The 23298-nt window shown below is 44.2% G+C and overlaps 2 protein-coding genes across 2 annotated transcripts; both read right to left on the bottom strand.

Annotated features, from left to right (window-relative positions):
* Positions 1-873: 873 nt before the first annotated feature.
* Positions 874-5133, bottom strand: LOC115578147 (B-cell receptor CD22-like; the record flags this gene model as incomplete). The annotated part of the gene is made up of 6 exons (XM_030410998.1): positions 5055-5133; positions 3623-3892; positions 3395-3513; positions 2450-2699; positions 1742-1995; positions 874-888 (listed from the first exon to the last, which is right to left on the bottom strand). Coding segments are annotated over exons 1-6 (987 nt in total), but the record flags the coding sequence as incomplete, so codon positions are not given.
* Positions 5134-12200: 7067 nt separating this feature from the next.
* LOC115578146 (hemicentin-1-like) lies at positions 12201-23017 on the bottom strand (the record flags this gene model as incomplete). Its single annotated transcript, XM_030410997.1, has 12 exons — positions 12201-12239; positions 12337-12434; positions 12566-12623; positions 12741-12828; positions 13946-14138; positions 14178-14203; positions 17267-17527; positions 19166-19435; positions 21092-21313; positions 21439-21783; positions 22312-22533; positions 22675-23017. Coding segments are annotated over 11 exons (2115 nt in total), but the record flags the coding sequence as incomplete, so codon positions are not given.
* Positions 23018-23298: the final 281 nt, after the last annotated feature.

Here is a 23298-nt window from a genome sequence, read left to right as displayed (position 1 = left end):
TGGACACCCTTATGCTTGAACATGGTGTTCGTTATGGACAAACTGTGACTAGCACAGAAGTCCAGTAACAAAACACCACTCGGGTTCAGATCGGGGAGGCCGTTCCTCCCAATCACACCCCAACCAGGTAACACTGTCATCGCCCACGTGGGCGTTGAAGTCCCCCAGGAGAACGACGGAGTCCCCGGTTGGAGCACTCTCCAGTACCCCTCCCAGGGACTCCAAGAAGGCCGGGTACTCTGCACCGCTGTTCGGCCCATAAGCCGAGACAACGGTGAGAGCCCTATCCCCGACCCGAAGGCGCAGGGAAACGACCCTCTCGTTCACCGGGGAGAACTCCAACACATGGCGGCTGAGCTGGGGGGCTATAAGCAAGCCTACACCAGCTCGCCGCCTCTCGCCGCGGGCAACTCCAGAGTGGAAGAGAGTCCAGCCTCTCTCAAGGAGTTGGGTTCCAGGGCCCAGGCTGTGCGTGGAGGTGAGACCGACTATTTCTAGTCGGTACCGCTCAACCTCCCGCACCAGCTCAGGCTCTTTCCCCCCCAGTGAGGTGACATTCCATGTCCCCATGGCTAGAGTCACCATCCGGGGATCGGGCCGCCGGGCCCCCGCCCACGACCGCCACCCATATCCCTCTGCACCGGCCCCTTCTGAACCCTCCCGCGAGTGGTGAGCCCACGGGAGGGCGGGCCCACGTTGCTCGTTCGGGCTGCGCCCGGCCGGGTCCCGTGGGCAGAGACCCGGCCACCAGGCGCTCGCCTGCGAGCCCCAACCCCGGGCCTGGCTCCAGGGTGGGGCCCCGGTGATGCCGATCCGGGCGACGTGCACGTCCTTGGTAGTATGACTTTCATCAGGGGCGAGTGAACCGATCTTAGTCTGACCCGTCACCTAGGACCTGTTTGCCTTGGGAGACCCTACCAGGGGCATTAAGCCCCGGACAACATAGCTCCTCGGATCATTCAGGTGCTCAAACCCCTCCACCACGATAAGGTGCCGGTTCAAGGAGGAGTTAATTAATTGTACAATCTAGTTCAAGTGAAAACAACCATGTCATGTTTCACTGCTGTAAATGCACAGGAGTAAAATGAGTATGTCAGAGTTTTTCTCAGTCGAGGTCTAAAGAAGCCAATAGGACAGTATCATCTGTGTACAACAATACACCATCCTAACAAACCAATAAATGGGCAGTTTTCACAGCTGGGCTCAACACTGACATTATTTCCACATGTAATATGAGCAGGAGAGACAAAAGCCAACAGTCACATTGGGTGTGTTTGGCAGGAGCCCAACAATAAAGACAAACTCACTCTGAGTGCACAGGGAGTTAAGACTCTCAAGAAACAATAACTGTACTCAACACTGCTGCAGGACACCCACAGAAACATCAGGGAACATGTTCTTTAACAAGGTAGAAACATATAAACAAGATTATTATGTTCCTATGAGCCCTTCATTATGTACCGGAGTACAAAAACTCTGAACACTGTTTCAACTGAAAGATAAAATTTGATCTGAACTTCTTCTTGAGTCTGACTCCCAGATAACTGGAACACACTCCTCTTTCCTGCCTCCTAACCAGAAGATGTGACTGTCAGGTTAAGAAGCCTCACAGAGTGATTCTTCTCCTACAGTATCCCCAGGTGAGGTCAAATATTTTCTGCTCTTACTGAAAAAAATTGCTGTAACTTTCCATACTATCAAGTACGTATAACATCTGTACGACCATCAATAACTCACCTGCCACAGTCAGATGTACGGTGGTTTTGTTTCTTCCTCTTCTGTTCTGGGCTTCACAGGAATAATTCCCACTGTGTTCAGCTCTGAAGTCAGTGATGGTGAAGATCTGTCCCAATGCTTTTGGTGAGTCTTCATTCTCCTTGTACCAGGTGTAATTAGCTGCTGGGTTAGCATCACTGCTACAGGTCAGAGTCACTGAACTGCCCTCCACTATCTCAGCAGAGGGACTCACTGACACAGAGGGAAGCTTTGGAGCATCTGGAGGAGAACATGTACAGATTTGTTAGATTACTTTCACACAGAAGAAAACTATAGACAATGAACTTCAGGTTGGCGCCTCAAAGAAGGAGGAGAATGTCAGTTCTGGGGACGCAAAAATTATCTTGCAAATCACTTGAACTCAAAGTATTCAGTCAATGTCTGGGCAACTTTAAAACTTGGCAGTAAGGACATGAAAGGATGTTTGTTCACTAAGTAGTAAGAGATTTCTTATTATGTGTTATTACTGTCATGGAGTAAATTATTGTAAAGAAAAGAGTTTGTTTGGTGAAATGTTTCCAAGAACAGATCTGGTGACCCTGATGTGCAAAGCAGCGGAACTTTATATTCAACAACAAACACAAAAACATGTTTAGAGCAAGTTTGGAGATATATACCATTGATATTAGCTTTAAAACTAGCATGTATGATTTGGGAGGGATGTGTGACTCACACTGAACATCTATGAACACAGATGAAGAGGTCTGTCCATGTTGGTTCTGAGCTTTGCAGGAGTAGTTCCCTCCGTCCTCAGAGCTGATGGAGGTGAGATAATAACTTCCTTCTGGACTTTGAAGCAGTTTTTGTTCCTCCTTGTACCAGGTGTATTTAGCTGCTGGATTAGCATCACTGCTACAGGTCAGAGTCACTGAACTGCCCTCCACTATCTCAGCAGAGGGACTCACTGACACAGAGGGAAGCTTTGGAGCATCTGGAGGAGAAAACATAAACACATTTAACATTTAATTTTACTTTTGCAGATAAAATTGTGAGATATCATTTGTGACACAAGAAGAAACATCTTTCATCATTTGTTCAAATATTTTTAGTTCTCTTACTACAATCCTAAAAATGTGGAAATGGAATGAAATCAAGATAGTTGTTGTTTCCATCAAAATATTCGTGGCAACACAAACTAGTATAAAAGTACTAAACATCATGTCTCAGAGACAGAGTTGATAACAGGACTCTTGACACATTACATGTTGGATGTGTATTTATGTGTGGCAGCATCTGAAACTTTAGAGGTGGTTTTCTGGATCAATGAACATCTGTGCAGATCTGGAAACAGTTTGTAAATCAAACATCATTTCATCATCTAGTGTAGCTGCTCAGTGAACAACAGCAGCAGACTGTGAAGGTGAAACAGGCAGAGCTGGAGAAAGTGCACCATCAGCAAAACACCTGACTGGGTAATAAAGTTTTAAAAAGTCATTAGTTGATTTAAATCAGCTGCATTTTACTCACATGTCACATTAACATAGATGTATTTAGACGTCCTCCTCCCCAGCTCGTTCTCAGCTGTACAGTAATACTCTCCAGAGTCAGAGGACTGGATGGAGCTGAAGACAAGCTGTGGTTCTTTACTGAGAGGTTGAAGGTCTGGATCTCCATTCTTCTTGTACCAGGTGTATTTAGCTGCTGGGTTAGCATCACTGCTACAGGTCAGAGTCACTGAACTGCCCTCCACTATCTCAGCAGAGGGACTCACTGACACAGAGGGAAGTCTTGGAGCATCTGGAGGAGAGATGAACTTATGTAACATTAATTTTGGATGCAGATGAGTTTTAACAGTGAAGTTTAACAGTTGTCATAAGTTGATTTACATCAGCTGCATTTTACTCACATGTCACATTAATATAGATGTATTTAGACATCTTCCCCCACAGCTTGTTCTCAGCTGTACAGTAATACTCTCCAGAGTCAGAGGACTGGATGGAGCTGAAGACAAGCTGTGGTTCTTTACTGAGAGGATAAAGGTCTGCATCTCCATTCTTCTTGTACCAGGTGTAATTAGCTGCTGGGTTAGCATCACTGCTACAGGTCAGAGTCACTGAACTGCCCTCCACTATCTCAGCAGAGGGACTCTCTGAGAAATAATCAACACTCAGGACATCTGGAGGAGAAAACATGAATGGTAAATGGTCTGCATTTTTTTAGCGCTTTTCCAGTCTAACAACAGCTCAAAGCGTTGTACAATACATGCCACATTCACCCATTCACACACACATTCATACACTGACGACGGAGACTGCCATGCAAGGTGCCAACTGCTCATCAGGAGCAATTTGGGGTTCAGTATCTCAAGAACACTTCGACATGCAACTAGGGGGAGCCGGGATTCGAACTGGTCACCTTACAATTGCTAGACGACCCGCTCTACCCACTGAGCCCTCAACACACTTGAACACTTTTTACATTTCATTTAAATATGTGTGTTGGCATTAGGGATCCACATCAGAGAAACTAAACCTAGTTCATCTTACTTGTGATTCAAATTAAAAACACAAATCACACAAAGACTCAAAATGTCTCACAGTTCATCAGTGCTGAAGGCAGCAGATCAATGAAATGATCCTGGTTCAGTGTCTTTGGACAGTTTCATGTTTACTCAGCAACTCTAGTAGTTAAATAAGAGGAGTGCACATGAAATCTTTTCACAAGTTGGCAAAAGAACATGAGTGGAAAGAATGAAGTTAGATACTTCATTGTCTTCATGTTTTGTGAACTAACCAGAAATAAAACAGTTAAAACCTGAAACCATCAAGTGTTTTGTGTCAGAAATTAGAGACTGGTTAATAACAAATTAATTAATGAAAGTGTCAACAAAAGATACGAACAGATAAACATGGAATCACTGTGAGGTGTATTGTAAATGAAAAATAACTGACATGCTAAAGACATGTAGGTAAATCTTGTTTTACATAATCTCCAGTGTGAGCTGATATTTAACACTTTAATTTTGCAGACAGACAATGAAAGATATTTATGCATCATGTCTACAATCTCATGGGCCTGTGATTTGGTTGTCACTCAATTCTGCACAAAGAATCACCAAATACCACTGAATTACATGTAGTTAAGGTCCAGTACAACAGGTCGGCTCAAAAGGCTCCACCAGGTGTTATTTCAGTGGACGACTGTAAGTAAACTCACACAGTGGAGGAGAGCGGCAGTTCTCATGTCCTTCTACAGCACAGGAAAAGCTGTCTGTAGGAGTGAAGTAGACTGAATAAGAAGAAGATGTTTGTCTCTGAATGATCCGTCCATTCTTGTACCAGACGTAGCGAAGATGACCAGGTAGAAGACAACTGCTGTGACACGACAGCCGTGCCCAGAGTTCAGAGGGATAGACATGTAAGCTGTTCACCCTCACCTGCAGATCTGAATATGTGAATAAGAAACACAGGTCTTCATACAGAATGTCCACACACACACACACACACACACACACACACACACAAAGGTAGTTAACACGGAACTTAATTAATATTCAGCTGAAATGTTACCTGTGACAGACAAAGTGACTCCAGATAAACCAGAATGTTTCCCACCTTCTTGGTCTGTAATGAATCTGAACTTGTACTCAGCTGAGTCGCTCTCTCTCAGGTCTGTGATTCTCAGAATGCAGATGTTGTTAACACAGTTATACTGCACACGACCTGAATACTCTGGGTCTGTTTTCAGATCTGTATAATTCTCTTTCACCACTGTCCTGAACCAGAATCTGTTCTCAACTCTCTGTACAGTGGGTGGGTATCTGTAGGTGCAGCTCATGTTCACTGTTGATCCTTTTAAGGCACAGATCTCAGTTGAGCTGTAAGTCACTCCCCAGCCATCCTGACCCTGTATCACTGTAACACAGAGAACATCAGAAAACACAATGACACTGAATAACTTCAGTTAACAATCAGTTAATAAGACAGAAGTGATCAAACTACCAATTTGATGTGGAGGAAAGGTAACATGGACGTGCTTCAAAATCCTCGATCATCCACAGTGCTCGCCTTGCTCAAACAGTTAGGATCAATATCTGGGTACAAATGACTGTGGTGAACCACTTACATGAGACAGTGCGACCACATTTTACATTCAGTCGGGCAGGTGCCACCAGTGAATTTGCTGGTATTTTTTTCTTAACACTGGCACGTGGAAGGGGCGAATCAAAGAATCTGGAATCACAGGTGGCAGGCCGATGTGTGTGGAGGGGGAGGGTCCTAAAGTTGTTCCGAGCACGGAAGGTTTCACTTTCTACAAACAATGGCGAAACAAACTCCCAGGATTCCACCAGATACGTGTCCCCTGCGTGACGGCTCCGCCACACAGCAGAGCTGCACCAGGTCCGCTGTGCTGCGTATCTGCTCCTTCCCAGCTCCGGCAGCCCGAAACCCCCCGGAGCAGATTCAGATTCAGAATACTTTATTAGATACGCAGGACTTCCACGCAGCAATTCAGCAGAATTTAGGACAGAGCAGACAGGAAGTCACGCACAAAAACAACAATATAACATCCATTTTGATTTACTTATCAAAATAAAACACCCCGTGTTGACACCAGCACACAACTTTTAATAAAGAGAGAATTGTGGGGAACACAACATTTGCAGGTAATGCTGCACTTCACAGTTAAAACATAACACATTGGTCACTCACAGACAGTGTAGTTTGCTATGTCACTAAAGAGATGCAGCCCTTTAATAAAGTCCAAAAGCCGGCATTTCGACAAATGCTGCAAACATTTGACGACCACTACAAATTGCCTGGGAGAACAAACCTGTCAAAAACGGCAATTCCACAACTGTACAGCGTGAAAGACGACATACTAAAGAGTTTGGTTTATTGTTTTTGATTGGTTGTAATTCAATTCAAGCGCAATTTTTACTAACAGAGACAGAGTCCTTTTTAATTATTGTTTATGGTTGTTTTGTTTATTTATTTTGGATATATAAAATGTCTTCTACATATTCCAATTGCAATTTCAAATATTCTTTAGAAATAAAAGTTCATTGATCTTTGAAAGGGTGTACTTGCATTATTATTCCATTATAATTATATTAATTGAAAATGGTTTCAAAACGACAATGTTATCGCTAATCGCAATAATTTCTGGGACAATTTATTGTCCAGCAAATTTCTTATGGTGAAAGGCCTACTTGAATATCAGACTAATTACTGTCATCAACAGTTCTTAATCATGCGTCAACAAAAAGTCGTCCACACAGAAAATTACTAAAAACATATTTTACACACTTTTCTGAGATGCTGAAGAAAAGTTGTACAAAATACTCATGTTTCTCCACCCACATGTTAACTTCCCTTTAATAGGCACTTTCTAACTAATGCTTTAAATAAATAACACTTTATGACTTTTGCATGTTATTTCTGAATGACACCAGGATGAACACAAACAAAGGAAGAGTGGAAAATGTGAACATGCTTTCTACAGTAGTGATGGGAACGGCAGTTCTTTTTACTGTACTGAATCCCTAGAATCCGTTCATTAAAATGATTCATTCAAAAGATTTGTTCACCGAATCGTTCAGTGCTCTCCAACTCCCTGAACTGATAAGCAGCCAAACGATCCGTCATTCAGTTCATGATTCAGCCCTGAGGTTCACTTTTACTTACTTAGGAACGGTGCGTTCACGGACTATAGTACACAATCATTCGAGGGAGGCGCAGCGCTGCTTTGAGTGGTATACATGCACTAAAATGATTACACAGTGAAAGTGTCCTCTGTGCACAGTAAAATCACTTAACATGATGCTACACGGATGTTAGCAACACAGCGCTAGTTTTAGCAATACAGTTACTAGACGTGAATCAACTCCTCTGCCCTGAGTGAGTGAGTGACACAGCGCCACTTTCAGCACAGTATGTGAACGAGAATCACCTCATCAGCGACAGTTCTCTGTATGCAGTAGGTTCGCGAATCATGAACGAATCAGTGCGAACGTGACTTAAGTCCTCACAGTTCTCTGTGTAAGTCGCGGCAGTTCCACTCCCGGCCGGCATGCTCGCGGCTGAGCTCAACTGAACTGAGAAAGGAACGAATCAGCCCAGGAAGTGATTTCGTTCACTTCGTTCACTCAAAAGAATCGTTCGTTTGAACGACACATTCGCGACCGACACAACACTATTCTACAGTTAAACTCAGTGTGCACCCAGTCTGAAGGTGCAGTGAAGTGAACAGGAATGTATTGAACCTGTGACCTTTAATGCAGTTTACTGACCAGGATAAGAGGAGAAATATTATTGATTAGAGTCTGTGCTGTTCTTGGTCAGTTCTCTCTGTTCACTCTGTGATCAGGATGCTGCTGAGTGTGAAAACTACAAAAATAAAAGCAGAACACTGAGGTGTCAGACTGCTTCAAGCAGCTATGATATAAAGATAAGCTGTCTGCATATAGCATGGAAACATCACACTGACGTCAGACAGCACTAACAGAACTAGCAGGGAGAGGTGCGGATGTACGATCATATACAAGAAGTACAGTCAGTTTTTGGGGTTTTACTGTGAGAACAATATCCCTCCAAAAAACTTCACTGTGATAAAAGTAGCTGCAGATACAAACTAATCGTCCTCCACATGAGTTGCTGCTTCTGCAGCCAGGGTCGACTTTAGAACACATTAAACAGGAAGAGAAGGGAAAAGTTCTGAAAAGCCAAAATATTCTCAGTTTACAGCGTGTAAAAGTGCTGAGCACACAGCTACTTCATGCAAAAGTCCAGATTCCCTCTTTAAATGCAGTAAATGTAACTGTACCTGACACAGAGAGAAGGAAGACGACAAATCCACTCACTGCTGCAGTTAAACTCATATCTGCTCCTCTGATCTCTCTGTGGGGTTTCAGAGACAATAAAACATGTCAGCAGATAAAATAATGATGCACACAGGAGGTTTACAGTATCAGTCACATCTACAAACAATTCTACTTACAATGAAGACGGACGTCGTCTTGAAAGAAGCCGTTCCTCAGTCGTCAGTGAGCAGAAGACAGATATCACACTCTTAAACCACTAGATGTACTTCCTCTTTAGCTTATTAACATACGTGACGTGCTGAGTGCGAGTAAACACCCACATTACTTTAAAGTTGCTTTTGACACACATAGTTCAAGAAGACTGGTAGGATGTGATGAGGAAACTCAATGGTTTTTAATGACTTTGGCTCATTTAGGTGGTTCAGATTGATAAACTGTGTCCAACATGTAGATCGGGATAAAAAAAAAAGTGTCACCTAACATTTGAAAAAACAGCCAAACCTCACAGTGTGCAGAGAAACAGAACAAAACTATCTGCATGGCTACACACCACTGAAGGTAAGAGAGAAAGTGTCTTTTTGTAATTTGGGTGAACTGACCCTTTAAAGCAGACAGAGGAGGAAGCACTCACAGTGATGAAGCCTGAATGTGCCACACTTAAACTTCCCCACTAGAGGGCAGTGAACCATCAGAGATACTGAATCAGGAGCCTGAAACAACATTTTATCCTCCATCACTGAATGTTACATTACATTCAGATTTACTTTATTTTCACATTTTATCACTAAAACTTCATTTTAACTTGTTTACATGGGACATCTAATTTATGAAGCATCACAGGTAGAAACTGTGGTTCAACAGCAAGGTGAGGACCCTGCTAAGGACCCGGGATTCTGTGATTAAGTCTGAGGACCTGCAGGCCTACAAGCAAGCTCAGTGAAGCCTGAGGAGAGACATCAATGAGGCCAAACGCAGCTACAAGCAGCACATAGAGGAGCACTTTAACAGCAACAGCTCCAGAAGCATGTGGCAGGGGAGAAAGACTCTGACTGGCTATAACGACAGCTACACAGCCACCAACTCCACAGACCGCACACTGCCAGACTACCTCAACCACTTCTTTTCTTGCTTTGACAGCCGGATTGCTGCTGACACACACCCTGCTCTACCAGGGAAGGACAACACCATTCAGCTGGACCAACATCAGGTCAGATCCACCCTGCGTAGAGTCAACGCCAGGAAAGCAGCTGGTCCAGACAGAGTCACCGGTAGGATTCTCAAGTCCTGCACAGACCAGCTAGCTGAGGTATTCACCACCATCTTCAACCTCTCGCTACTACAATCTGCAGTCCCCACCTGCCTGAAGTCAGCCACCATCATTCCAGTCCCAAAGAAAGGTACAGTGAACTGCCCTAATGACTATCGCTGAGTTGCTCTCACCCCCATAATCACAAAATGTTTTGAGAGACTCATCCTCTCTCACATTAAATCTGCCCTCCCTGCTGACCTGGACCAACACCAGTTTGCCTATCGAGTGAACAGGTCGCCAGAGGATGCTCCACTCCACACAGCCCTGACACACCTGGACCAGCCCAACACGTATGTAAGAGTGCTGATTGTGGACTTCAGCTCAGCATTCAACACGGTCATCCCCCATAAACTAATCTACAAACTGAGCAACCTGGGCTTAGGCAGTTCACTGTGCACATGGATACTGGACTTTCTTAGCAACAGACCACAACGCATCAGGATGGGAGGCCACACATCATCCACTCTCATCCTGAACACTGGCACACCACAGGGATGTGTCCTCAGCCCACTCCTCTACTCCGTCTTCACCCATGACTGCTCCCTCATCCACCCACCAACACCATCGTCAGATTTGCTGATGACACGACCATCGTAGGACTAATAACAAATAAAAACGAGTCAGCCTACAGGGAGGAGATTCAGCATCTGACAGAATGGTGTTCGGAAAATAACCTGGACTTAAACACCTCGAAAACCAAGGAACTGATTGTGGATTTCCGGAAATCCAAACCCACACAGCTCTCTGCCCTCTACATGCACGGGAGGAGGTAGAGAGGGTAGACAGCTTTAAGTCCCTTGGGGTTCACATCTCGGCCGACCTTACCTGGACCACACACATCTCTCATCAGGTGGGGAAGGCCCAACAGAGACTTTACTTCCTCAGGAAGCTGAAGCACGCTCACCTCCCTCAACACCTGGTGACCAACTTCTGTCAGTCAGCGATAGAAAGCCTCCTGAGATGCTGCTGCACGGTGTGTTTCTCCAGCTGCACAGCACAGGACAGGAAGGACCTGCAGCGGGTGGTGAGGACAGCGGAGCGTGTCGTCAGGACGACACTACCCCCTCTCAGAGACATTTACACTGGCCAACTCAAAAAGAAGACCAGCTGTGTCATCAAGGACCCCACTCACCCTGGACATTACCTGTTCTCCCCCCTGCCCTCTGGGAAGAGATATAGATCCATCAGATCTAAAACAAACAGACTGAAGAACACTTTCTTCCCACAGGCAGTGAAATGCACATTTTTTTTCTAAAAACAGTGAAAATAAAAATCAATTCTATTCTAGTGATTGAGTTCAGGAGTCCATAGTTCAGAGTAGTGATCAAAAACTTTACACCCTTTATAAACAGGGTGTTGCATAAGCCTGGACTTTTATTCTGAAAGGGCTTCACATTTAGTGAACCTGGATCTACTCTGCTTCATTCAATCACCCCTCATGTATTTAATCAAACCTAGCGGAGATTTACGGCTCAAGTATAAGTTCAGGTCCTCCTCAGTAAAAACTTTCTCTGTGCATCTTCATATCAGCAACATCCCAAATCATCAAGAACCATTAAACTGTGGCACATTTCATTCTTATGGACACAAAATGTGAGATATAAGCCAAAGCTAAAGGACAGAGTTCAATTTATATGTCTGATATCTGGTGAACAAATAATAATCTCAAACATTAACAGAAGAATAATTAGTTTAAAGCTGAAGATTAAACGTTCTGCACACTAATGTTTCACCTACAGAGCTGTCCAACACCTCCTTCACTTGTTGTGGAATCTGGCTGTTGATTTGACTCAGCAGCAGAAATAATTGGAAAATGTAACATCTGTCAAAGTGTTTTACTACTGGACTTATGTTTGGTGTTAATGTGTGAAAATATAAACTGTACATGAAGTAAAATGTGATGCTCTCAGCTCACTGTCTCACTTTGAACTCACTTTATTGGCTTTGTCAGCCAGGACAGGTGAAAACCCAGAAGCTGATCAGAGACTTTTCAAATATTATTTATTATTCTGTAGAATTTCAAAATACATTTTGTTTAACATCTCATCAATTTCTATAATATAACTGACTGTACAGGTTAAAATAAGTTCTCACAGTTTAAGCAGTAAGCTGATCTGAACAATAAATCATGTCTGACAGCTGGACATGATTCAGTTGAAGCTGCCGACTCCACGTTCTTCTAAACTTCCTGCTACATGCTGCTGCTGACTGTCTGTGCTGCTGACTCCTACCTGCCGCTGCTACTGAAAACTCAACATGAAAACTTTTGGAGCTGAAGGTAAATGTGTCCACTTCCCCCACATCCTCCACAGCCTCGCTCTCCTCTGTGATATTTCAATGTGGTACTTCTTTGTGTCCATCAGGTGAGTCCTGCCTCTGGTTCAGCTGCATCTGAAGAGAATCACAGAACACATGTGTAAAGTTTTAGTTGTGACTGTGACTGTAAATCTAAAGTCAGGATGTTTTATTGGATGCAGGAGTCTCTAACCTGACTGGACTTCACAGCATGTCTTCCTGCTGCTCTGTGTCTTCTGTCTGTGCTGCAGTGAAGTCTGAGACGTCCTCATACTCAGGACAAGAGTCCAACTGATGAGGAGAGACGACAAAATGAAGCTCAAAGGACCTTGTTCATGAACCGACATAAAATCAGATCAGTCAAGTTATTATAACTGTGATATAGAGGAGGTTTGTCAAGACGGCCTCTCTCTCTGTCTCACCTCTATCATCTCGACAGATTCTTGTGGTTCAGTGGTGGAGCTCAGAGTTTTCTTCTTCCTGGATTGAGTCCAACAACAACAAATACAAAATTCCACATTGAGAAACTCATATCACTAAAACTAAATGAAGTCTGAAGAAGAAAACAAAAGAGCAGATGGATTCTGATTGTTTCACCTCGTCCACAGACTCAGGAGAAGAAGAGGAATCAGCATCAAGACCACCACAGTCAACCTGATGATGTTCATTATCTTTGTTGAATTCACTAGAAATACACACAGATATGTGATGAGAATCAATAAATCACTTTTCCAGGTGATGCTGTCTGTTAATCAGTCAGTCAGAGTCCTCCACCTCTGACATGATGGAGGTTCCTCCCTGAACACAGCTACAGAAAAACTGTCTCTGCACGCAGACAGGAAATGTTATATTCTCTGCACCAGTTTTGCGTTGTTACATATTAACATGTTAAAGGAGAACTTCGGTCGATTTCAACATGCAGCTTCATTGCTCAGCTACCCTTGACTTGCCAGTACCAAAGACGCGAACACATTTGGTCCAACCATTACAGAGCTTCGTGAACGGAGACTTAGCATTGACAGCTAACAGCATGGGGTCAGAACTTTACACTGTGTTTTAAGCGTCTTAACATGCTCCACATCTCACACCAAAATTTATGCAACATCAGCAGACACCTTAAAACACAGCGCTGTAGCGTGAATGACTCAAAATGAATAAAAAAGAAGTTAAAACAGTGTGTTTGTGCAAGCAGCCACATCCCTGTTTGTTGACATCGACGTCTTCCGGTAGCTAGACCAAACTAGCGAGCGAGCGCTTACTCCCTCGCTGGCGGAGACGGAAACGTATTCCAGCATTTTCGTGTTTCTGTTCATAATGTACATGTCCATGTTACAGCCTGTCATGAGCCATGAGCCTTACAATAGCCTGTTAAGTGCACACTCGATGGATCGACTAGTTTGGTCTAGCTACCGGAACACACGGATGTCAACAAACCAGTAGGTAGCTGCTTGCACAAACACACTGTTTTAACTACTTTTTTATTCCTTTCGAGTCATACACTCTGCAGTGCTGTGTTGTAAGGTGTCTGCTGATGTTGCATAACTTTTGGTGTGAGATGTGGAGCATGTTAAGACGCTTAAAACACAGTGTAAAGTTCTGACCCCATGCTGTTAGCTGTCAATGCTAAATCTCCGTTCACAGAGCTCTGTAATAGTTGGACCAAATGTGTTCGCGTCTTCGGTACTGGCAAGTCAAGGGTAGCTTGAGCAATGAAGCTGCATGTTTAAATCGACCGAAGTTCTCCTTTAATCTGGTCTGGTGCAGTAAACAGGTTTGTGTGCAGGTGAATGAAGATAACTCACCTGCCACAGTCAGATGTACGGTGGTTTTGTTTCTTCCTCTTCTGTTCTGGGATTCACAGGAATAATTCCCTCTGTGTTCAGCTCTGACGTCAGTGATGGTGAAGATCTGTCCTGATGCTTTTGGTGAGTCTCCATTCTCCTTGTACCAGGTGTAATTAGCTGCTGGGTTAGCATCACTGCTACAGGTCAGAGTCACTGAACTGCCCTCCACTATCTCAGCAGAGGGACTCACTGACACAGAGGGAAGTCTTGGAGTATCTGGAGAAGATTTAAACATTCAAAGATTCAAGATTCAAAGGTTTTATTTGTCACACTCACACGCAGTTAAATGTTTTTGTGACATGTACTGTACTTCTGTGCTTAATTTAAGTAAACATAAAAATATAATGCAGTGCAAGTAAAATACAATAGAATAAAAAGAATATAATAAATACAATAAAATACAATACAATAAAAAAAATGTTGTTCAGAGTGCAGAGTTCAGGGCTCTGATTGCCGCAGGGAAAAAACTGTTCCTCATCTTCTCTGTGCGTGTTTTATGACAGCGCAGGCGTCTGCCTGACCTGAGGGTCACAAACAGTTTGTTGCGGGGGTGATGGGGATCCTTGATAATACTTTTAGCTCTGTTGGTACAGCGTGTGGTGTATAAGTCATGCAGAGGGGGTAGTGTGGTACCCATGGTCCGCTCAGCAGTCCTTACCACCCTCTGCAGGGCTCGTCGGTCCCCACAGGAGCTGTTACTGTACCAGACAGATATGGCTCCAGTCAGTATACTCTGTACAGCAGAAGAGTAGAAGGAAATCAGGATCCGTTGGGAGACCTTGAATCTGCTGAGCTGTCTAAGGTGATAAAGGCGCTGTCTTGCCTTTTTCACCACAGTGTCCGTGTGTACAGTCCATGATAAATCCTGGGAAATGTGCACTCCGAGGTATTTAAAACTGCTCACTCTCTCCACTGGTGTCCTATCTATTAAGAGAGGGTTGTAGGTCCTGCAACGTTGTGGGCAGAAATCCACCACCATCTCCTTGGTCTTCTCTCCATTTAGCAGTAGGCTGTTATCCTTGCACCGCGTTGTCAGGTCTGACACCTCCTGTAGGTAGGCCCGTTCATCGTTGTTAGTGATCAGGCCCACCACAACCGTGTTGTCCGCGAACTTCACTATGGTGTTGGAGTTGTGCCTGGCGGCACAGTCGTGGATGTACAGGGAGTACAGCAAAGGACTCAGCACACAGTCCTGGGGGACACCAGTGTTGAGGATGAGGGTGTGTGATGTGTGCCCTCCCGCTCTGACAACCTGAGGCCTGGCAGTCAAGAAGTCCAGGATCCAGGCACACATTGATGGATTCAGGCCCAGGTCATGCAGCTTAGTAGCCAGCCTGCTGGGGACTACAGTGTTGAAAGCTGAACTGTAGTCTATGAACAGCAGTCTGACATAGCCCCCTCCTATGGTGTCAAGGTGGGAGAGGGTGGAGTGCATGACCTGGGAGATGGCGTCGTCTGTCGATCTGTTGGAGCGGTAGGCGAACTGCAGTGGGTCTAAGGTGCCTTGACGAGAGGAGCAGATGTGGTCTTTCACCAACCTCTCAAAGCACTTCATAACCACCGAGGTCAGTGCTACGGGACGGTAGTCGTTCATACCAGCTGGGGAGGCGTTCTTGGGCACAGGGATGATGGTGGACATCTTGAAGCATGTGGGGACTGTGGATTGTGCAAGAGAGAGATTGAATATGGTGGTGAACACTGGAGCTAGAAGGTCAGCGCAGGTCCTGATGACTCGTCCTAAGATCCTATCCGGGCCTGACGCCTTTCTGGTGTTCACCCTTTTCAGCTCCCTTCTTACATCGTGCTCAGAGAAAACGGGGTTGAGTGTTGCCTCACTGGAAGAGCTCCTATCTGCATTAGTCAGCCCAGCGTTAGCATGGCCAGCGTTAGCATTGCTAGCTTCGAAACGTAGATAGAAGGAGTTCAGTTCGTTTGCTAGCGTCTCGTCCGCACTCACCAAACAGGGGCGAGCCCCTTTGTAGTCCGTGATCTCATGTAATCCCTGCCATATGCTTCGTGTGTCCTTTTTCTGGAATTGTGCTTCCATCTTGTCCCTGTAGCGCCGCTTAGCATCCGCTATATCCCGCCTCAGTTTGTAACATGCAGCCTTGTATTCCGTCATGTCACCCGACAGCAGTCCAGCATTGTAAGTGGTGGTGCGCTCTTTCAGTGCATCGCGGATGGATCTGTCGACCCACGGTTTTTGGTTTGAAAAAGACTTCACCATCGCCGTGGGTACAATTGCCTGTCAGTGTGGCCACAAAGCTTGTAACCACATCCGTAAACACACTGACATCATTGTCTGCACTCAACTCAACTCTATTCAAGGTGGAGCGGGGGTTACTGGGGCCAAATCCAGTGACTCTATGGGCGAAGGCCAGGGTACTCCCTGGATGAGTCGCCAGCTCATCGCAGGGCCCTTACTGATGGCAGTGGCTGCCACGAAGGTGCCAACTGCACATCAGGAGCAGTGTTGGGGTTCAGCATCTTGCTCAAGGATGCTTCGGCATGTAGCTCAGTCCCGCCCCGGGGAGCCAGGGATTCGAACCAGCGACCTTCCGGTCACTAGTCCTCAGCTCTACCCACTGAGCTACAGCCGCTCTGAAGTCGTCCAACTTATTTTCTAGAGATTGGACGTTTGCAAGCAGGATGCTGGGCAAAGGTGGTCGATGGGCCTGACCGTAGCCTGTTCCGTACACCCCCGCGGTGACCTCTGTGTTTCCATTTACGCCTCTATCGGGTCTCGCCGCTGTTGTTGTTGTTGTTGTTGTAATTGTCGTCGTCCCTCAGTACTTCCACAGGCCACGACAGAGTCGGATAAAAGGTCAGTAAAACTGCTTGTTTGTAGCATTGTGCTACAAAAAAGTGCGTCTCGGTCATATTTTAACATGCCGACTCTGAAAAACACAAAAATTGTCCAAAAAAAGTACAAAATAAGTTAAATAAAAGCACGGTCGTACAGGAGCAGTCACAGCGGCATCAGAATTCAGTCGCGCCACCATAGCAAAAGAGACTCATGTCATTCACATCAGATGATGGCTTTGTCACATTTATATTTTGATTAAGTTCATGTGTTCTGTGAACATAAATTTGTATTTTGCCTTTTTAGAGCTATCGTCTTTCAACCTACACAAATAAACCACAGTTAACACTAAATTCACATTATATATCTGGAGATATGTGTGTAAACATGTGAAGCAGGTTCACTGTGGCTACAAGTCATATGTCTCTTAACGCTGAGTCAGCAGGACCCCAGAGCTGCTTATATTTTGTACTCACACTGGACATCGACTGATACAGACGAGGACATGATCTCTCCATACTGATTCTCAGACTTGCAGGAGGAGTTCCCTCTGTCCTCAGAGCTGATGGAGGAGAAATGATAGATGCCGGTCTGTCCTCGAAGCAGTTTTTGTTTCTCCTTGTACCAGGTGTAATTAGCTGCTGGGTTAGAATAACTGCTGCAGGTCAGAGTCACTGAACTGCCCTCCACTATCTCAACAGAGGGACTCACTGACACAGAGGGAAGTCTTGGAGCATCTGGAGGAGAAAACATGATACATTTAATTTTGGGATGCAGATGAGTTTTCTCAGTGAAACTTGATATTCAATTGTTTATTAGGGCCCGAGCAAGGAAACCTGCAAGGTCCCTATTGTTTTTCGAATGACGACTTTTTTGTCCCAAATGATCAAATTTTTCACTGCCTGAACATGTCCCAAAACTCACCAAACTTGGAATATACATCACACCTGGTGAAAAATGTCATAATCTATTGTCGCCGTCAACTTCCACCACTAGGTGGCGCTATAATCAAGGAAAGTGCGTTTTGGCTTATAACTTCCATATACTTTGTCGCACATTCAAAAACCCAGAATTGTGCTGAATCTTGTGACATAGGCCACGCCCATTTCTACCTACCGTTTTTTTCCGCAAATTTGCGAAATGTCGCAAACCTACTTTTTCGAACTCCTCCCAGGCAATTTCAATGATTTGCACCAAACTTTGCACAAAGCGTCTGTGGACCCTCCTGACCAAAAGTTACCAAAAGAATGTTGATAGTCCAAACGATACTCAAGTTATTAAACAACAACTTCCTGCAGATTTCGTTCCAAACAGGAAGTGATGCATATCTACACATTGCTGTGTCCCAATGACATCAAACTCAAGTTACTATTTACCCATGAGCCCCTGAGGCTGTGTGCAACATTTTGGGCAATGACCACTAGGTGGCGCTCTATAAATTGAAGACATTACATTCACTCAGTTTCATCCTCAGTCCTTGTGGCCATGGTGGTGTGGTCAATTTCGATGCTTCGCCATAAAACATCAATTCCTTATAACTTCAACCAGCAATTTCCCATCTCCACCAAAGTGCTCACATATGTAGAGGGTGTCGCCATGAATATGTCTATGCATCAATACTGTATCATATCCACAGCGCCACCCACTTGACACAGGAAGTCAGAAAAACATCATCCGATTTACATGACATTCTGCCTGTTTTCTCAACATCATACACTACAACATCACATGCAAGTAACAGGTGAGTGCGCTCTCCGACAGGGAGGCAGCCCGACGTGCGTGGACTGCAAGGGCCCGTTCATTGCTGCTTGCAGCTTTAATTATATATGATATTATATTCCTGGTTAGCACAAGCTACAAAATTGATAAATATTATATTTCCATTACTGCAGTCAGAGCTTCCTCTACATTGGTGTCCTCCAGTGAATTTATGGTACAAACTGATGATGTTGGTTCTGTAATTTAATCACTTTCTACAAAACTAAAAAAGTTGCCTTGTAATCAAATCCAGTCAGCAATTTTGTTTTCATGTATCTGATGAAACAAACTACTAATATATGAACATCATTCCTCAGAGACAGAGTTGATAACAGGACTCTGGACACACTAGATGTTGGATGTGTATTTATGTGTGGGAGCATCTGAAACTTTAGAGGTGGTTTTCTGGATCAATGAACATCTGTGCAGATCTGGAAACAGTTTGTAAATCAAACATCATTTCATCATCTACTGTAGCTGCTCAGTGAACAACAGCAGCAGACTGTGAAGGTGAAACAGGCAGAGCTGGAGAAAGTGCACCATCAGCAAAACACCTGACTGGGTAATAAAGTTTTAAAAAGTCATTAGTTGATTTAAATCAGCTGCGTTTTACTCACATGTCACATTAATATAGATGTATTTAGACATCTTCCCCCACAGCTCGTTCTCAGCTGTACAGTAATACTCTCCAGAGTCAGAGGACTGGATGGAGCTGAAGACAAGCTGTGGTTCTTTACTGAGAAGATGACGGTCTGCATTTCCTTTGTTCTTGTACCAGGTGTATTTAGCTGCTGGGTTAGCATCACTGCTACAGGTCAGAGACACTGAACTGCCCTCCACTATCTCAGCAGAGGGACTCACTGACACAGAGGGGACCCTCAGGGGATCTGAAGGAGAAAACATGAACACATTTTACCTTTAATTTCAATATATGTGTTGGCATTAGATAAGACCAGATAAACATGGAATCATTATGAGTATTTTGGAAATCAAAAAGAACTGACATGCTAAAGACATGAAGGTTATTTTGAAATCATGCCCTTGTGTGCCTCTTCTTGCTTTTCAGTTTCTCCTGTGTGTTTTTCCCTCTCTGTGGTTTTCCCTTTGTTACTGTTCCTCGTCCCATGATTAGTGTATCTGTATATAGTCTTTGTCCTCGCTCTTGTCTTGGTCAGTTTGTTCGTGATGTCCTCTGTCAGTCTGACTTTTCCTGGTTACCCCGCATTGGTCTGTCGTTCCTGGTGTCTCACATTTGGTATGTTTTTTGGTTTCTTAATTCTCGTTTTGATTTGAACTTTCTTTTGTCTTTGCACTTTGTTTTTTAAGCCTTTTAGTTGCTACTTTATATTCTGTCTTTGTGACTGGCTTGTGTGCCCAGGATCCCTCGGTTTTGGTATTAATTCTGCTTTTGTTAATAAAGCTAGCTTTTTGTTTCCTCCATTTCCTACATATGGGTACTAAAGTAAAACCTCACCATAACAGTTTCACATAATCTCCACTGTGAGCTGATATTTAACTGTTTAATTTTACAGACAGACAATGAAAGATAATGTATACATCATGTCTACAATCTCACCCCCAATTTCCACTGGATACCAGTGTTTTCCCTGCCATTATACGGCTTAGGCGCGGTGCCCAAGCGTTTTTGCCTCCCGCCTAAGCAGGGTTCTCCCCAGACGGTGGAACAGCGGCGCTATACCGCTAGGTCAGCGGCGCTATACTCCGCGCGTGACGGTGAAGAGCGTCCGCCCCCCGGCTGACGGCGATGAGCGTCCCCCCCCCCCCCCCGGACTGACGTTGACGAGCGTTCGCGCACCCCCCCCCACAGACGGTGCGCCGCAACACTAAAAATTTCTGGGGAGAACCCTGGATACGTCTCCACCACGCCACGTTTCACTTCAGTCTATGTGTTAATCCCCACCAGGTCCGCTGCGCTGCGTATCTGCTCCGTCCCAGCTCCGGCAGTCCGGAGCCCTCCGGCACAGATAAGCAGGACTCGATGCCGGAGCACGACGCAGCAATTCAGCTGAATTTAGCACCGAGCAGACAGGAAGTCAAGCGGCAAAATAACAAACAGCATCCGGTTACCTTTCAAAATAAAACACTCTGTGTTGACACCAGCACATAAATCTCACAAAAGAGACAAACACAAGCTCTTCTGCTAATCCTTAGGTCGGGGACACTTCGTGTTGTTGTTTTTAATAACACAGACCTATAACTGCGGTCGTGACTAATTATGTGATTATCGCGGGAACTCCTCTGCCTCGAGAGCCAGCTGTCTACCGCACTGCGCCGTGGCGGACTCAACCACAACCGGTGGGGATTGGCGGACGGCGGAGCAAAACCGGATCGGAGCTGCAACCCAGCAGACACGTATCCAGTGGAAATTGGGGGTCATGGGGCTGTGATTTGGTTGTCACCCAATTCTGCACAATGAATCACCAAATACCACTGAATTACATGTAGTTAAGGTCCAGTACAACAGGTCGGCTCAAAAGGCTCCACCAGGTGTTATTTCAGTGGACGACTGTAAGTAAACTCACACAGCGGAGGAGAGCGGAAGTTCTCATGTCCTTCTACAGCACAGGAAAAGCTGTCTGTAGGAGTGAAGTAGTCTGAATAATAAGAAGATGTTTGTCCCTGAGAGATCCGTCCATTCTTGTACCAGATGTAGCGAGGACAACCAGGTTGAAGACAACTGCTGTGACACATCAGCTCTGCCCAGCGTGTAGAGGCCTGTAAGCTGTTCACCCTCACCTGCAGATCTGAATATGTGAATAAGAAACAGAAGTCTTCATTTATACTGAATGTCAACACACACACACACACACACACACACACAAAGATATTGCAACATAGAACTTAATAAATATCCAGATGAAAATGTTACCTTTGACAGTCAAAGTGACTCCAGGTAAACCAGAATATTTTCCATCTTCTTGGTCTATAATGAATCTGAACTTGTACTCAGCTGAGTCGCTCTCTCTCAGGTCTGTGATTCTCAGAGTGCAGTTGTTGTTAACACAGTTATACTGCACACGACCTGAATACTGTGGGTCTGTTCTTAAATCTGTATAAACATCTTTACTCTCTTTTGTAAACCAGAATCTATTCTTAACTCTCTGTACAGTGGATGGGTATCTGTAGGTGCAGCTCATGTCCACTGTTGATCCTTTTAAGGCATAGATCTCAGTAGAGCTGTAAGTCACTCCCCAGTCATCCTGACCCTGTATCACTGTAACACAGAGAACATCAGAAAACACAATGAAAATGAATAACAGAGGAAAATTATATAAAAAGAAAAAATGAAGTGAGATACTTGACTGTCTTCATTCATGTTTTTTTTTTCGTAAAATGATGAAATTAGAACAGTTAAAACCTGAAACCATCAAGTGGTTTGTATCAGAAATTAGAGACTGGTTAATAACAAATTAATTAATGAAAGTGCCAACAAAAGATACGAACAGATAAACATGGAATCACTGAGATTTCTTTGTAAATCAAAAAGAATGAAAGTGAATCTTCTTTTACATAATCTCCACTGTGCGCTGATATTTAACTGTTTAATTTTACAGACAGACAATGAAAGATATTTATGCATCATGTCTACAATCTCATGGGGCTGTGATTTGGTTGTCACCCAATTCTGCACAATGAATCACCAAATACCACTGAATTACATGTAGTTAAGGTCCAGTACAACAGGTCGGCTCAAAAGGCTCCACCAGGTGTTATTTCAGTGGACGACTGTAAGTAAACTCACACAGTGGAGGAGAGCGGAAGTTCTCATGTCCTTCTACAGCACAGGAAAAGCTGTCTGTAGGAGTGAAGTAGACTGAATAATAAGAAGATGTTTGTCCCTGAATGTTCCGTCCATTCTTGTACCAGACGTAGTGAAGACGACCAGGTAGAAGACAACTGCTGTGACACTTCAGCTCTGCCCAGAGTTCAGAGGCCTGTAAGCTGTTCACCCTCACCTGGAGATCTGAATATGTGAATAAGAAACGAAAGTCTTCATTTATACTGAATGTCAACACACACACACACACACACACACACACACACACACATACATACAAAGATATTGCAACATAGAACTTAATAAATATCCAGATGAAAATGTTACCTTTGACAGTCAAAGTGACTCCAGGTAAACCAGTATATCTCCCATCTGGTTGAGTTGCTATGAACCTGAACTTGTACTCAGCTGAGTCGCTCTCTCTCACGTCTGTGATTCTCAGAGTGCAGTCGTTGTTACCAAAGTTATACTGCACACGACCTGAATACTCTGGGTCTGTTCTTAAATCCGTATAAACGTTATTACGCTCTTTTATAAACCAGAATCTGTTCTCAACTCTCTGTACAGTGGATGGGTATCTGTAGGTGCAGCTCATGTCCACTGTTGATCCTTTTAAGGCACAGATCTCAGTAGAGCTGTAAGTCACTCCCCAGCCATGCTGACCCTGTATCACTGTAACACAGAGAACATCAGAAAACACAATGACACTGAATAACAGAGGAAAATTATATATATAAAAATGTTGCTCTATAAGATTTTCAATATCATATGCCTGGTTAGCACAAGCTACAAAATCAACATATTTTATATTTCCTTTGCTGCATTCAGAGCTTCCTCTACATTGGTGTCCTCCAGTGAATGTATGGTACAAACTGATAATGTTGGTTCTGTAATTTAATCACTTTCTACAATACTAAAAAAGTTGCCTTGTAATCAAATTTAGTCAGCAAT

This window comes from Sparus aurata, unplaced genomic scaffold (genome assembly GCF_900880675.1).
Source record: "Sparus aurata unplaced genomic scaffold, fSpaAur1.1, whole genome shotgun sequence".
Classification (NCBI taxonomy): Eukaryota; Metazoa; Chordata; class Actinopteri; order Spariformes; family Sparidae; genus Sparus; species Sparus aurata.
Note: the sequence above shows the minus strand (reverse complement) of the source record. Positions and strands in the feature narration are given on the sequence as shown.